Raw genomic sequence first — 16,852 nt, 5'->3', positions numbered from 1 at the left:
CCTGTACCCGCATCATCGGCCCATTAGCATGATAATGCCCAGTGTTATCTAGGGATCACCCATTAAGTGCTCGGTGTTCCCATATGCCAATGGTCCGGTCCACCACCACCTGCCCCTCCTGCCCTCAAGGTTGTGTGTGTGTGCACCCATTGAACAGTCCCCTACAGATGACAATGCACATGTACAGACAAATAACATCAGAGCCGCCCGGATCTGCTGTAAAATTTCATCTTATGCTGTGACAATAGCCCAACATTGGACCCCTTGCGAACGAAGGGGTCCGAACGAACAGACATGAATAAGGTCCCTTGTTTCTTAGTGAAAAACTTGTTACATTTAGAACATTAATGTGTTTTTATCCAGTGTGAATCCTCTGATGAAGAAGAAGATTTCTCTTTTCTGTAAAACACTTTCTGCATTCAAAGCATTGGAATGGTTTCTCTGCAGTGTGACTCCTTTGATGTTCAGAAAGGTGTGATTTCTGGGAAAAACATTTGCTACATTCGGAGCATTTATATGGTCTCTCTCCTGTGTGACTCCTCTGATGCCGAACAAGTTCTTGCCTGGTGATAAAACACTTGCTACATTCAGCACATTTATATGGTTTCTCTCCTGTGTGCCTTCTCTGATGGATGAGAAGCTGTGATTTACGTATATAGCCTTTGCCACACTCAGAGCACAGATGTGGTCTCTCTCCTGTGTGACTCCTCTGATGGATGAGAAGCTCTGATTTACATGTAAAGCATTTGTCACACTCAGAGCACATATGTGGTCTCTCTCCTGTGTGACTCCTCTGATGTCTGAGAAGATGTGATTTACGTGTAAAGCATTTGTCACACTCAGAGCACAGATGTGTTCTCTCTTCTGTGTGACTCCTCTGATGGCTAAGAAGAGATGATTTACATGTAAAGCCTTTGTTACACTCAGAGCACATATGTGGTCTCTCTCCTGTTTGACTCCTCTGATGTATGAGAAGATGTGATTTACATGTAAAGCATTTGTCACACTCAGAGCACAGATGTGGTCTCTCTCCTGTGTGACTCCTCTGATGTCTGAGAAGATCTGATTTACATGTAAAGCATTTGTCACACTCAGAGCACAGATATGGTCTCTCTCCTGTGTGCCTCCTCTGATGGATGAGAAGCTGTGATTTACATGTAAAGCATTTGTCACACTCAGAGCACAGATATGGTCTCTCTCCTGTGTGACTCCTCTGATGGATGAGAAGCTGTGATTTACGTGTAAAGCATTTGTCACACTCAGAGCACAGATGTGGTCTCTCTCCTGTGTGACTCCTCTGATGTGTGAGAAGCTGTGATTTATATGTAAAGCGTTTGTCACACTCAGAGCACAGATATGGTCTCTCTCCTGTGTGCCTCCTCTGATGTGTGAGAAGCTGTGATTTATATGTAAAGCGTTTGTCACACTCAGAGCACAGATGTGGTCTCTCTCCTGTGTGACTCCTCTGATGGATGAGAAGCTGTGATTTACGTGTAAAGCATTTGTCACACTCAGAGCACAGATGTGGTCTCTCTCCTGTGTGACTTCTCTGATGTGTGAGAAGCTGTGATTTACGTGTAAAGCATTTGTCACACTCAGAGCACAGATTTGGTCTCTCTCCTGTGTGACTCCTCTGATGTATGAGAAGCTGTGAGTTACATGTAAAGCGTTTGTCACACTCAGAGCACAGATGTGGTCTCTCTCCTGTCAGACTCATCCTGTATTAGATAAGATACAAATTAGCTGTGGAAGGTTTCTCCTATGCAGAAAATGAGAATGTCTTTAGTGAATCCTCCAGAGCTGTATAGAAGAACACTATCTATAGTTGGCTTGATCAGAGAATAATGTCCTTTTAACAATGATGTCTTGTAATGTTCTTAGCAGAATTTCTGTATTATACCTGTAACACATAAAAACAAAAAAAAATTGAATTTCCAATATAATTGTATTGCATAAAGCACGACATGTAATAATAGATAATTCAATGCATGTGGCCCTGATATGTATCCATAGTCAGTAATGTCATTCCATTAATATACCAAATAAATATGATGCCGTTTGTCATAAATGAGGAATTAATACATGAAAAATCCTCCAAGAAACCTTTGTGGAGATAATAGCAGTATTGCTGCCCATAAATATATCATAAGCCAATGCATGAGAAGATAAGAAAGGGGCAGGGGGTGAGAGGAGCCGCACATGAGAAGGCTGAAATTACCCCCTGTCATATGTTGTAGGGAATATTTCCCAAGACTCTCTGTTGTTCATACCACATGGAATAGTTTAGAGTATCTGCTATTCTACACTGGAATTCCCTTGGTAGAGTGGAAACATAACCTTCCTACATATCAAATACACCTGGTGCTAAGTGTTCTTCATTTAGAGAAGTTTCTATCCAGTCCCAGACAGATATTGGGCCCAGGATTATAGTCTATAAAGTGTAATTTGTCATAAACATAGTTCACATTTCCCATGAAGCAATGTACAGATTGAGTAGTGCGGCCAGTGCTGCTGACTGTCTGAGAAAGGGGAGGGGCCCTGTCTATTATGTCAGTCCCGGGTCCCACATATTATGATGGCAGCCCTGATCCTAATGATTGAACATCAGCTGGGAATGGAATATAAATGACTATGTGATCTAATGAGAAATTCCTAAACAAAAACAAAAATTGACATAGTAATGGGCAAATATGGAAGCAATGGAGGAACTATATCCTATACAAGGACTGGCTATTTGGGCCACTACCTGTATATTTTTTCTGTGCTAACATTACCTATTTTTCCTGTGTCGGTTTGTGGTGAAAAATAAACTGAGTGAAAATCTGGGTGATAGAAGCAGGGGCAAACGCAGGATTTTCAGAAGGGGGTTTCCAGAGGGGCGGAGCAAAGCATGGAGATGGACAATTAGGTGACCCAGTATATGGCTGGTCAGTTAAAGTATTATAGATAGACCAAATGTATGTAAATAATAGTAATAATAATTTATATATATATATATATATATATATATATATATATATACACACATACATACATACATATACATACATATATATATATATATATATATATATATATATATATATATATATATATACATACATACAGGGGTGTCAATAGCATTGTAGGCCCCTGGGCATAGCGATGTATTTGGGCCCCTACCAATCCTCCAGTGGTAGGGTTGGGGGAAGCTTTGATGTCCCGTGGGTGGTAGGGGGTATTATATCAACCGCTCAGCATGTAGGGCCTGGATCAGTAATTATCACTAATTACCCCTTTACTGCACAGATGGTGGGAGATGGGGTGGGAGAAGGGAGCATTGGGCTGAATGAAGGGGTCCTGATACATAAATTCCAGAGTGGTAGAGGATGTTTAATATGCAGAGGAGGGTGTATAGTGGAGTGGGCTTATTATTCATAATTTTCTGGTGGGAGGACAGCTTGCTTGACTGCAGATATCTCCAGTTCCTGGAAATAGATTTCTTAGATTTTAATGGAATTAAAAACTATAGAATCCCATCTACCAAATGGTTCTCAGGACTAGGGGATCAGAATTCAGGAGGCAGAGCAATCTGTCAACGAGTATATAAAACTACATACCAGGTGTGTGGAGCTAGAGCAGTAACCTGCTGCTGGAAGACTGATATCTCTGATTCTGGGAATAGTAGAGACAAGCTACTAGTATCTTTCGAAGGGGGAGAGTCCCAGCTTTTGGAGTATAATCTCAGAAAAACTCTAAGTCAGACAGAACCTGAAATATCTGACTGGGAAGAGCAATTAACAGTCTTGGATGGGGACCACTGCTTTGAAGTCAGATGTCTCTGGTTCCCAAGGGCCGATTTTTAAAATTCTTGTACCCATGGAAAAAGGGTATCCTCAGCTTTCAGGCTAGGGCCCTTAGACTCCTAGGGGGTTTTCAGGGTACTCAGAAACCCCCCTACGTGTGCTACTGAGAAGTACCCGTATCCTCACACTTTAATCATAGTGGGCCAGATGTATTAAGCCTTAACAAGCGATAAATCCAAGGGTAATAAGGAGAGATAAACGTCCAGCCAATCACCTGCCTTCTGCCATGTTACAGCCTGTGTTTGAAAAAAGTCAGTAAGGAGCTGATTGGCTGGATGTTTATCTCTCCTTATCACCCTTGCATTTATATCTTGCTAAGGCTTAATACATCTGCCCAAATATGTGTTACTAGTATGTTATTGCAATAATCTTAATGAAACATTATTACTTGATAATATTTGTACAAACAAAAATCTGATAATTTTATATATTTATATTCCAAAATGCAAGTTATTTGATCTTATTTTATCTAATTATATTAATGTAGAATGTATAATTATAGTGTACACTTTGAAGACACTGCCCTGGCGTAGAATTAATGTAGAATGTATAATTACAGTGTACACTTTGAAGACACTGCCCTGGCGTAGAACATATGTTCACACAAAGTCCACGCGACGAAACGCATTGGGGCGTGGCCTGGCGTTGATCGTTCCTGAAGGAGTGTAACCTTTCCAAACAGCTGTGCCTCGTGAGGCTACATGACACTGGGTGTGCTGTAACTTTACTATGAGGTCTGTTTACTGATCCATATTCACTCTTCTTTACGAAAAGACTGAAGAATATCAATTAACTGTTTAATTTCTGGCATAAATATGGTATTAGTATGGCCAGTATGTTTCCACTTATATAGATGTCCAAGATCGGGACCTCAATGAAGTATTTTTCAGAAATTTTTCTCCAATGGATAGATCATTTTATGGTCCTTAGAGATTAAATTCAATTTTTCAAAGGAAAAAATAAAGATTCCTGGTATCACCAGCAGTAGTGTTCTCCTCTGTGTCCAATGTGAAAGACACAGAGGAGAACACTACTGCTGGTGATACCAGGAATCTTTTATTTGTTCCTTTGAAAAATTGAATTTAATCTCTAAGGACCATAAAATGATCTATCCATTGGAGAAAAAATTCTGAAAATACTTAATTGAGGTCACGATCTTGAACATATATATAAGTGGAAACATACTGGCCATACTAATACCATATTTATGCCAGAAATCAAACAATTTATATTCTTCAGTCTTTTCTTAAAGAAGAGTGAATATGGATCAGTAAACAGACCTCATAGTAAAGTTAGAGCACACCCAGTGGAGAGCTCATTCCTTCCTGAGCCACTAACAATAATACCAATACTGACAATTATCCATTGTTGAAATAAGGAGAAACCCCTATACAGATCAATAAAGATATTTTTAAAGCACCCCTGATGAAGTATCGTAGTGATTCCTGCCCCTACATTATTGGCACATACAATTTTGATGAAAAATGATAAAGTCTCTTTTTTATACATATAATGTGAACTTTCATGAATTTGTATATTGATTTATGAATACTACACTGTCACACGTAGGATAACACCATATTATTCTATTATATAGTAATATTAACTAATTATATATTGGTCAAATAAAATGTAATCACTAATAACAAGACAATATTCACAAAAGAATAGTAAAATTGATTGTGTAATTATCAGCATAATCCTATGTATAATATAATTACCTTACTCTGGGGATCCTTCCTCTGTCTCTCTCTTACTCCTCCGTCCTCCCAGCTCTCCAACCAGTAACTAATCCAGCAGCTCCTCCATCAGCTCCCAGTGGCCTGATACAGAGTATTTATAGTCACTCCTCCCCATCTCTCCCCAGTAGTTCCCAGGATGCTCATGGTGACATGTAAATTAGGGGCCCATAACATTAGTATACAGTCATTCACCACAGCATCTCCTCCTGCCTAGTCCTTGTCTTTTAAATGAGGTATAAATATTCCTTAAGTGACTTACTACAATGATAAATGCTAATTACACCCTGGCAGGGTAACACCTTGTATAGTAATTAGATCACATCAGGCTCTGGCATCCTGTTATGTCACCAAAGGGGCCTTTTGTTTAGGATTCACCTATTGTCTGGCCATAGTTTTAGCAGAAAGACTTGTTGTACATATAATTAATAGAAGGAAAATCACTCTCTTTTTGTTGGGACACTCTTTTAAATGTATCTCCTCTATTCAGTACTCTATTCAATAGTATTCTATTGAGTACTTAAGCAGTCATTGCATACGGCTGTGGCCGGATAGGCTGTGGGCCTAGATTGAAGTGGGCCGTTATTAAAGTGGGAAAACTGATTCATAACTACAGCGTTATACCAGATTCATCTGACTCATCATCTCTTGTCTCCAACAGGTAACACACTGAACATCTCCTCTGTACTGCAGAGCATTACATCTATTGTGTGGGATTGATTTGTACTTCTAGGTAACACACTGAACATCTCCTCTGTACTGCAGAGCATTACATCTATTGTGTGGGATTGATTTGTACTTCTAGGTAACACACTGAACATCTCCTCTGTACTGCAGAGCATTACATCTATTGTGTGGGATTGATTTGTACTTCTAGGTAACACACTGAACATCTCCTCTGTGTACTTTACAACAGTACCTAGCCTGTGTTTAGGGAGGAATTTGTTTTTATTCTAGATGATATATAGTATCCTGGAATGCTAGTTTTGTTTTTCTAAGCCACTTTTATTGCTATGTGTTGTAGGGGGTGGGGACTGAGTGAGTGGATTCCAATTATTGGGAATTGGGAACTCATGCATTGTTAGAGTACTTAAGCAGTCATTGCATACGGCTGTGGCCGGATAGGCTGTGGGCCTAGATTGAAGTGGGCCGTTATTAAAGTGGGAAAACTGATTCATAACTACAGCGTTATACCAGCGTTAAACCAAAGTGAAACTGAGGGACAAAACAACAACGGAGAAAACCAAAGTCTGCTTTGAGTGTGTTAAATTCATTCACACAACATACTACTCCTGGCTGCTTAATCTGGCAATTCAACCATAACATCAGCATTTTACATCTGCAAACAACTTTTACTATCACTGTTAAAGCTTGTACTTGCACTGTCAGTTTTGAAAATGACCAGCTGTACCTCTAATGACCTCACCTCTCCTGCTCTTCCATTGATAGTAGGTGTCCTCTTTCTCTATATATCCTCTCTGGGTGAGCTTATGTGCTCACTCGACTTCCGCTATCACATCTATGCTGATAACACTGAAATCTACCTCTCCTCTCCTGATCTCTCTCCCTCTATCCTCACTCATATCTCCAACTGTCTCTCTGCTGTCTACTCTTGGATGACTCAGCGCTTCTTTAGACTTAAAATATCAAAAACTAAGCTGTCATCTTCCCACCCTCCTGCATAAAACCTGACCATCTCTCATCCTAACCTACTGTTTATGCCCACATCTTCCCCTTCTGTGTCACCCCTGTCTGTCTAACCCTCCCCTTTTAGAATGTAAGCTCTCACGAGCAGGGCCCTCTCTCCTCATGTGCCTTTCTTAGAATATATAAACCACTGCCACCCTGATGATTGCTTCAGTGTCCTGTCCCCTGATGCAACTATCCATATTAACCATGTACTTGTCCTAAACTGTCTTGTAATGTAATTTGTTATGTGTTTTTGATTATAACTATGCTCTGTAAAGCGCTGCGGAATCTGTGTGCGCTATATAAGAAACTGTTAATAAATAATAAATAAATAAATATTCACATAATAAAAGATATTAATTGAAAATAGTATTAGTGGCTATCTACATTAGGACATGTGATAATGCTAGGCAAGTTCTAGAGTTTGTAACCAGTAATGGATAGGAAGGGGAGTTATTCCCACCTATTGAAGGTTATACTAAAACTAAACTTTTAAAAATCATATAATAAAATAGTGCACATATACACACATATATGACTGTCACAGAGAGAAACAAAACATCAATGGTCAAATAATAACATTCAGAGGGATAGTAACAAGTTTGTATATCCCAGGGAGGTGATGTAAAGCGCACTGTTGTTTAGTACAATCTAATTAATTATACTGATACTATGGGGGACATTTTGTAGGATGAGAGATCGGGAAAGTGAGAGATTTGGTAAGAAAACTCCAGTTATTTTAAAGCGGCAATCATTTACTCTGCAAAACCAGTTTGATTTTGCAGTGTAAATGATTGCCACTTTAAAAAAAAACTATTGATTTCTTAACATATCTCTCACTTTCTAAATCTCTCATCCTATTACATTTCACCCCTATGTATCACTTAGGGCAGTATTCAATGAGGCTGATTCGCCATATTCTATGGCGATTTTGTGCTATTTTCGTGCTGTAAGGCGATTTTTTGACTAAAACGGTGAATCACCCTAATCAATGACCAGATGGCGAATACATTTCAAGGTTATTATCGCCATGCTTCACCGAGTAGCAATCACTATCTTTTTATGGTGAAGTGGAATGTGAACTTTTAAAATAAAGTGTTTTGTTTTTTACATTTGGTGTAAAAAAATCAGGAATTTTATTCTGAGAAGGGGCATGCTATTTGTATTCATGTGCTTACAGTACATGAATATATATTTAATAAAAAAAAAAATATATATATATTTTTTTTTTTACACAGAGCAGCCAGCAGGGGGCCGGGAGCCGAGCCGCTCATTAGATATTCATATATTCACTGCACCCGATCATTACATATGCACGATCGGGTGTGTTTATAGTACATCACATACGGGCGGGTGGCAAAAGACAATGCTAAGAACATTTCAGCAATAATAATAGTCTTATTTCATGTGTGAATGTTGCCTTCAGCCCGAGAGTAGTCACGTGACTTGATATGAGAGCACACAATTACTGGTGTAATTACATAATTATCCCAGTGAATGTGCTTTTAGATGGAAACATCACATTTCTAGTGCAAGACAAGTAACTATGACAATATCGGGATATAATCTCACACTGTCTTGTCTGCTGTAGGTATATATTTTTCCCAAGATTATCAATCAGTGACTAGTCTAATGTAAGATTATTAATAAAACAATTTCACATCATTTGTATGGACAATTTGCATGTTACATATCCATAGAGGCAGGTAGCCAGGGAATATATTGTCAGGTAACGCAAGAGTTATAATGGCTTCAGTGTCCGTCTTATTACCTGACAGCAGCTTTTATATAACCAAACGTAGTAATAGCAAAGCGCTGGAAATTGTTTGTCCCTGCTGCCGTCTAGAGGGGATACTCAACCCCTCTTTAGAAGTAAATACAAGGTAGACGACGCGAAGGGACACTGGATACTTGGTTTGATAAAAATCAATATAATTTTGATTACTAATACAAACATTTTTTAAACACTTTTAAAAAGTGAGAACACCGGCCGGTGAAATTTACATAAAACAAAATAAATCACATAAAAAAAAAGCATTTATATTCAACATACTATTCACTATTCTTAGTGTGCTTTTGGTGTTTTCAGCACAAGCAGGTATTTTTCAGGTGGTTCATATCCACACTCTATCTATCTTTCACATTCAGAATGCAGATAGAAAGCAAAGACAAATATATTGCAGGCTTTTGGCTTGGTTAGGCATGCATGGGGTTAACTTCTGCAAAGCAGGGATTAACGGCAGTCTGGTACTTATGTAATATCACGGCTCCCGTTTTTCTTATGAGACCGCTGCGCTCGCCATGCTTCGGGCACGGTGGCTCGCTGCGCTCTCCACACTATATAAACTCAACTCCATGCGTAGTTGGATAGTAGGGGTATGAAAAAATGGGGTGCATTTAACATGGGAGCCCAGATAATACATAAGTACCGGCAGTCTTTTGTGAGACAATATTAGTCTGTAGATATAAATGTTAGATCTCTCCAAAATCACACTCCAATGCAAACAAATTGCTAGTTTCCAGCCAGATGTTAATGCTCAGTCACTTAGCCATAAAAATAGGCTTTTAGTTGTTAGTAAGCTTTAGAAATATAAATGCGAAGAAAGTAAGAGTTATACTTATGCTCCGTGGCTATTCATTTTGTAATCCACTTTAGGGGAGTTTTTGTTCAATTGCCCACGCCGTGAGCGGGGTTCCCGGCTGCTCCGTTTGTCTTGTCAGTCTTGATTCTGAGATAGGACGTTGTCTGAAAGTGCGCTTAAGCAGAACTTGATCACCTAAAGTTGGACACTTCCTGGGGAGGACTGACAGACTGCCGTCATATACTGAGGAATGCTTCGAAATATATGGGAGAACATTGGAGACCAACGTACCCGTAGTGGTGATATGCCATTTTTATATGTTTTTATGTGAGTGAAATTTTATAATAAATATAATTGTTGCGAATATGGAGTTGCCCTATGTATATTTGCTTTGTTTCCCCCAGGGTGCAAGAAATAAACACAAGGGATGAGCCAGAGCTTTGTAATTGGTCCTATATATAACCTCAAAACTGTTTGCTTTGAACAGAATGTGAGCGCAGCTAGAGGAATTAAAGACATGTCCCTTTTCAAAATCTTATTGTGCACTATCTTTGTTTCATTTGAGTTACAGAGAAAAAGTGCAGTACACCATCTGTCATTTATTGTGACAAGGAAAGTACTATTATTGTATAAAGAGGTGGTGGGATAACTATCAGCAGCGCCACTGTGACGCACAACTGTTTGTTTGCGGTCTTCATATCTAAAAGCAAAGACAGAATATCCTCTATCTATTTTTGAGTTTTACATCAAGTTTTACATCAAGGAAAGATAACTTAAAATCAATTTAAGTCCCAAAATATCCTTTTATATCATTACTGATTGGCATTATGGTTGTGTAAATATGTCTATAACTGTTATAATTTAAAACACTTATTTTCCTGCTGATATGTAGAACAAGTCTTTCTGCTGAAACTCTGCCCAAACAATAAATAAAAGGTCCAATTAATCTAATTAGAATACAAGGTGTTACCCTGCCAGGGTGTAATTAGCATTTCCTATTGTAGTAAGTGACTTTAGGAATATTTACTCTTCATTTACAAGACAAGGAGCTGGGCAGGAGGAGCTGCTGTGGTGAATGACTATATACTAATGTCATGTGACCCTAATTTACATGTCACCTCTCAGTGTAAGAATTCCTGCAGGGCATCCTGGGAACTACTGGGGAGAGATGGGGAGGAGTGACTATAAATAGGCTGTATCAGGCCACTGGGAGCTGATGGAGGAGCTGCTGGGTCAGTTACTGGTTGGAGAGCTGGGAGGACGGAGGAGTAAGAGAGAGGCAGAGGAAGGATCCCCAGAGTAAGGTAATTATATTATACATGATAATATAATGATAAATATACAATCATTTTTAGATACTATTTTAGAGATATCATCTTATCAGTAAGTCAAGATTTATTTGACCATTATATAAATCATTACTATTACTACAGTATATAATAGAATTATATTTAAAAGGTGCATTACTGTGAACGTTGGACCTAATTCAACATGGGTCACTATTTATTATAATTGCAATCCTACAGATTATTGAATAACTGCGCATGTGTAGCATCACATTGAACATTTACACATGCAAATTGTGAATAAATATCCATATACATAGCCGTCACAGATTGATTGAAAGGAAGACAATGTTTAGGAGTGGAAACATGGGGTTCTCTGGTTGTGCTTGTGAATATGCTGGGGTGCCAATGTGATCCCGGGGAGGATCTCTGATGTCAGCGATGACCACTTCCAGTCTGGCTCTTTATCAGATTGTTGGAAGCTTTGGGCAACCCATACATTAGGGCAATATCACATCCAATCCTTTGTAAGTAAGCAAATATTCATACAACTGGGAGCACGAAACAAGCATCTCTTTTACAATATTACAAAATAATTTTACTTTTCTGCCTTCTTTACAGATGTTTCAAAACAGATTATTCCATGTTTTTTTTAACAGGGACTGGATTGAGTCCTCTCTGAACAAGGATCTCTTAGTCCCAAGTTTTGTTTATATGTGGGAAAGTTATGTTTATATTATACTGAGGGGATTCCAATGTAGAATACTGATACTATATAATATACCACATGGCATGAACAATGGAGAGTCTTGTGAGATCTTCCCTTCAACATTTAAAAGGGATTTAATTATAGCCTTACCTCTGTCCCAGAGTAGATACCGGAGGCCAGGGCTAGTTGTCCTGTGTGGTCAGGTTTTGTGTCCCTCTTCTTTTATTCTCATGTATTGGTTCATAATAATTTTCAGAATAGCAATACTGTTATTATCACAGCAAAGGTTCTTGGAGGTTTTATCATTAATTTAGTGAATTCCCCATTAATGTCAAACTACAGCCTATTTATTTGGTATATAGGTAGACTGACAATACTGATTTATTGCACTTATTACTTGACCGCTGTATTTGCTATGATACACCATTCAGATGTTTACCTATTGCCATGCATATATATCACTCTTGCATGTATTGAATAGTGTACCATTATTATTACTACACAATAAAGTTTAATTGAAGAAAATAAAAGTATTAAATGTACCCCAGTAATATTTATAATTAAAATATTGACTTTTTCTTGTTACAGGTCAGGTAAAATACAGGATATTAGAATTCATTGTTGAATGGACAATCTCTGATAAATACAACCACGGACGTAATTTCTTCTTACACCTCTGGAGGATTCACTAAAGCTGTTCTCATATTCGGCCTAGTGTATCTCATATAATACATGATGAGGCTGACAGAAGAGAGACCACATCTGTCCTCTGAGTGTGACAAATGCTTTACACGTAAATCACATCTTCTCATCCACCAGATGATTCACTCAGGAGAGAGACCACATCTGTGCTCTGAGTGTGACAAATGCTTTACCTGTAAATCACAGCTTCTCATCCATCAGAGGAGTCACACAGGAGAGAGACCACATCTGTGCTCTGAGTGTGACAAACACTTTACAATTAAATCAAAGCTTCTCATACATCAGCGAATTCACACAGGAGTGAAACCATTTACATGTTCTGAGTGTAGTAAATGTTTTTCTCAGAAGTATCATCTGTACCAACATCAGAGGAGTCACACAGGAGAGAAACCATTTAAATGCTCTGAATGTAGCAATTGTTTTACTCAGAAGTCGCATCTTGTTATACATCAGAGGACTCACACAGGAGAGAAACCATTTACATGCTCTGAATGTAGCAAGTGTTTTACATCCATGACAGATCTTGCTCGACATCAGAGGAGTCACACAGGAGAGAAACCATTTACATGCTCTGAATGTAGCAAAAGTTTTATCTCCAGGCCAGATCTTGTTAGACATCAGAGGACTCACACTGGAGAGAGACCATTTAAATGCTCTGACTGTAGCAAGTGTTTTACCCAGAAGTCGCATCTTTTGAAACATCAGAGGATTCACACAGGAGAGAAACCATTTACATGCTCTGAATGTGGCAAGTGTTTTTCCCAAAGGTCACATCTTGTTATACATCAGAGGAGTCACACAGGAGAGAGACCACATCTGTGCTCAGAGTGCAAAAAAAGCTTTACATGTAAATCTCAACTTCTCATACATCAGATGAGTCACACAGGAGAGAGACCATTTACATGTTCTGATTGTAACAAGTGTTTTATCACCAAACTAGATCTTGTTCGACATCAGAGGAGTCACACTGGAGAGAAGCCATTTACATGCTCTGAATGTGGCAAGTGTTTTACCCAGAAGTGCCATCTTGCTAGACACCAGAGGAGTCATGCTGTAGAGAAACCATTTAAATGCTTTCATGCTGCAAGTGATTTACTAGAAAGGTAACGCTTATTTATCACATAAGAATTCATTCTAAGGGAATTAGTGTTGCATGTTTCTCATAAGATTCAGCACAATGGCCCTCATTCTGGTTGACTCCTATAGCTGCAAAGGACGCAGCTTACCGAGTCCCAGAAGACATACCCTGCCGCCCCACCAAATTGTTGCCCACTGCCACCGTATCTCCTCCAACCATGTGAAGGGGTGTGTCATGTAGACTCCTCCCCTCGCATGTCCCGCTGGTGGAGAAACCATTCAATGGTCACCAACCAACAAATGATTACTTCAGGCCACGCAAATTTACGTCAGTGGAAACTACCTTATATTTGGTGGGCCTGGCCGAAGACCCCCCTGCACCCCATGACATGCCATAGCATGGGAACGCCCAGCATTTGCATGGCAATGCCCATGAAATGCTGGGCATTGCCCCCTCGCCGCCTCTGGCCACCCCCCTACTGTGCGAGTGCCATGCTGACATTGCGGGTTGGCGAGGGTGCTTGCAAAGAAGGCCTGCACATGCGCATAACTAATTATGTGCAAGCCCTAACCATCAGTCTCCTGTGCATACTCACAGGGGGAATGAAGGAATTAGAATGAGGGCCCATATGTGTTCCCAGGAGGTCATATAAATTTATGAATATGGAGAGTTGTTTATATAACTCCATCTTGTTAAGAAATGAGAGCTGTGACCAGTAAGCTGGGGGCTGATTTTCCCTTGGGACAATGTCTCTGTTAGGAAGTAGAGCTGCAGTAGAACAGACAATGACGATGTGGTTGTTAATACTGTGTATGTACAGCTGTTCTGCTCACACTGGTGCTGGGGCTAGTACAGGGAAGAGCTTTATATCCATTACAGAGTTCCACCAGCTCCTCCCAGTCACTATCATACCAGCTCAAGCAGCCGGCTCTGTTATCCCGATTGTGCCATTGATACAATTGCAGCGTTAAAGGCGATTCAGCAATTTATCCAGAATTTTCATTCTTACCATTTTATCTGGTTAATATAAACATTGATTTAATTGCGCTCTCTGAGATTTTTATCTCTCCCTTTTAATGACATTTGCTTTACTGACAGATATTCCAATATTGATTGTTTTGAAATAAAAAGTGATGTTTATAAATTATATGATTCTGTTTTTGTCTGATGAGCTTATATATTTTATAAGTATTAAATCATTTTGGACATAGTTCTACATATTAGAAGATGGGACCATGGGAGATATATAAGGGGGATTGGTACTAAATCCCGGCGGTCAGAATCCAGGCGGTCAAAATCCTGACGCTGGAATCCCGACCGCCGAAATCCCGACAAGGGGGGACGTGCTTGCTGCGCTTGCCATGCAGCAGGCCCGGTGCCTCACTATGCTTAGCACACTAATTTATAGGGCCTTATTCTGGTCAATGCGTACATTTCCGAATTCTTTCTGATGGCGTTTTTTAGCCGTCTGCGCATGCGTGGGCAACGCTATGCGCATGTGCCACGCAAGGTCTCCGTACTCATTCTCACTAATACCGTACAGAAAAGAGCACCGCATTCACTCGGGAAATATGGGCGTAATATGGGCGTCATTCGGAACTACACAGGGGAGTAGTTTCAAAGTGGGCTAAACTGGGCGTAAACATGGGCGTACACGAGGGAGTGCACTAATTCTGGTAGGCGTGCATTCGGACAGAACACCGACTGCAAATGAACCAAAAGGCAGAAAATATGCGGTCTCCATAAGCAAGTATTGCTTTGCGGACACCACTCGGACATGCGCTAGGCATTCGGAACGCTCAATTAGTACGGCCGCACCTGAACCAATGTCAGCTGAACACAATACAATTCACTCCTCTACTCATTACTCATTACTCATTAATTACACTCTTGTCATTGCTTTAATTGGAACCATTGCAGCTTAAATGGACCATTACAAAACACCCAAATATATGCTCAAAGCACGGCTGCATTTTTTACACACATTACCAATGTTGCCTAATTTCATAAGTGGGTCATGTGACAAATTTGTGAGTTCCGATAATAGTGGTGAGTTTTGCGATAATACACCGCATCGGTGCGTACGGGCAGGTTCCCGAATGTTCTGACGCGGTAAGACCGTGCAGACGCTGTAAGATCGTGCAGAATATGTGTGTGTCCACCGCACACGCAAGGTTTGGATGTTGTCCGTAAACACGCCCTCTTCTTAAAGTGTGAGTCCGTCCGAATGCGGAGGACCGGTGGGCGTTTCTTCGTACGATGTCCGCACAGCGTGGCGTGCGATCCGCTCCAAAAAAATTCGGAAATTTAAGCACCAACCAGAATAACCTCCATAGAGAGGCAGGTCGTGGTTTTTAGGGGATAGTATAACCAGTTATAAGTATTTTTGTGCAGGGTCTGTGTGTCCCTGCCGAGCTGTTAAGTTAAAAATAGCTATGTTAGTGAGCAAAAAAAATTGTAAATACGTGGCTGTTGGTGTGGGCTGTTTGGCACAAAGTAGCAATGAAAAAGTGGGGGTCCTTGTCCCTTAGAGTAGCGTGTGGGTCGGAAGCTCTAGACAGCTGCTCCCGTGCCACTCACTTCCTGGTCTATACCCATCTCTCAGCTGCGCTCCGGTCATGTGTGTACACCACGTGATCGGCGATTCCCAATAAAAAAAAACCTTATTACCAATCACCATAATTTTGCAGAGCGCTACTGTGAGACAAGGAAATAATATTGCACTAAAGATTTTAATAATTCCTCTAATAAAAATCCTATGTTTTAGACAGATGCAATAATAGCAAATGAATTGGCTGTGATATAAGGGTGCCCCCACCCAGAGTACTTCTTTTTTTCTCCTCTCTTGGAATAAGAGTTAACCAAGTGCTCTAGCCAGAAACCCCTGCAAGCTGAGCAGATCATTTTAGGGGACCCCACTTGCTGCTTCCCTTGCAGGTGTCACATAAAATAGAAGTTACAAAAAGAAGGGTTGACCACTGCGCTGTAGGTGGTTGGTAAAAGGGGGGGTAGGTAGCTGCTGGGTGTCTGGGGTATAACTACACAAATACCCAAGAGGATATACAATGGTTAGAGTGAATAGGCACTCCTGCACATACCTTTACCACACAATAATACAAATGAAAACTTCAGACTGTCTGTGTATATAATAAAGATAGTGCTTTTATTATGAAATAAATACAGGTAAAAAAAGACGTATGTAAATTGCATAGGTAGGTCAGA

The 16,852-nt window shown here is 39.9% G+C and overlaps 1 protein-coding gene across 1 annotated transcript in view; it reads right to left on the bottom strand.

Moving 5' to 3' along the window:
* Positions 1 to 355: 355 nt before the first annotated feature.
* The window catches only part of LOC146054612 (uncharacterized), a gene marked incomplete at its 5' end in the record, with an annotated part of 31,665 nt that continues 15,168 nt past the window's right edge, over positions 356 to 16,852 (bottom strand). The window contains 2 exons of the mRNA XM_083168084.1: positions 356 to 798; positions 967 to 1,638. Coding sequence (XP_083024210.1) covers positions 356 to 798; positions 967 to 1,638 — 1,115 coding nt within the window. The remainder of the gene's footprint in view (positions 799 to 966; positions 1,639 to 16,852) is intronic.

This window comes from Crinia signifera, unplaced genomic scaffold (assembly GCF_055691185.1).
Source record: "Crinia signifera unplaced genomic scaffold, ASM5569118v1 HAP2_SCAFFOLD_272, whole genome shotgun sequence".
Taxonomy (NCBI): domain Eukaryota; kingdom Metazoa; phylum Chordata; class Amphibia; order Anura; family Myobatrachidae; genus Crinia; species Crinia signifera.
Note: the sequence above shows the minus strand (reverse complement) of the source record. Positions and strands in the feature narration are given on the sequence as shown.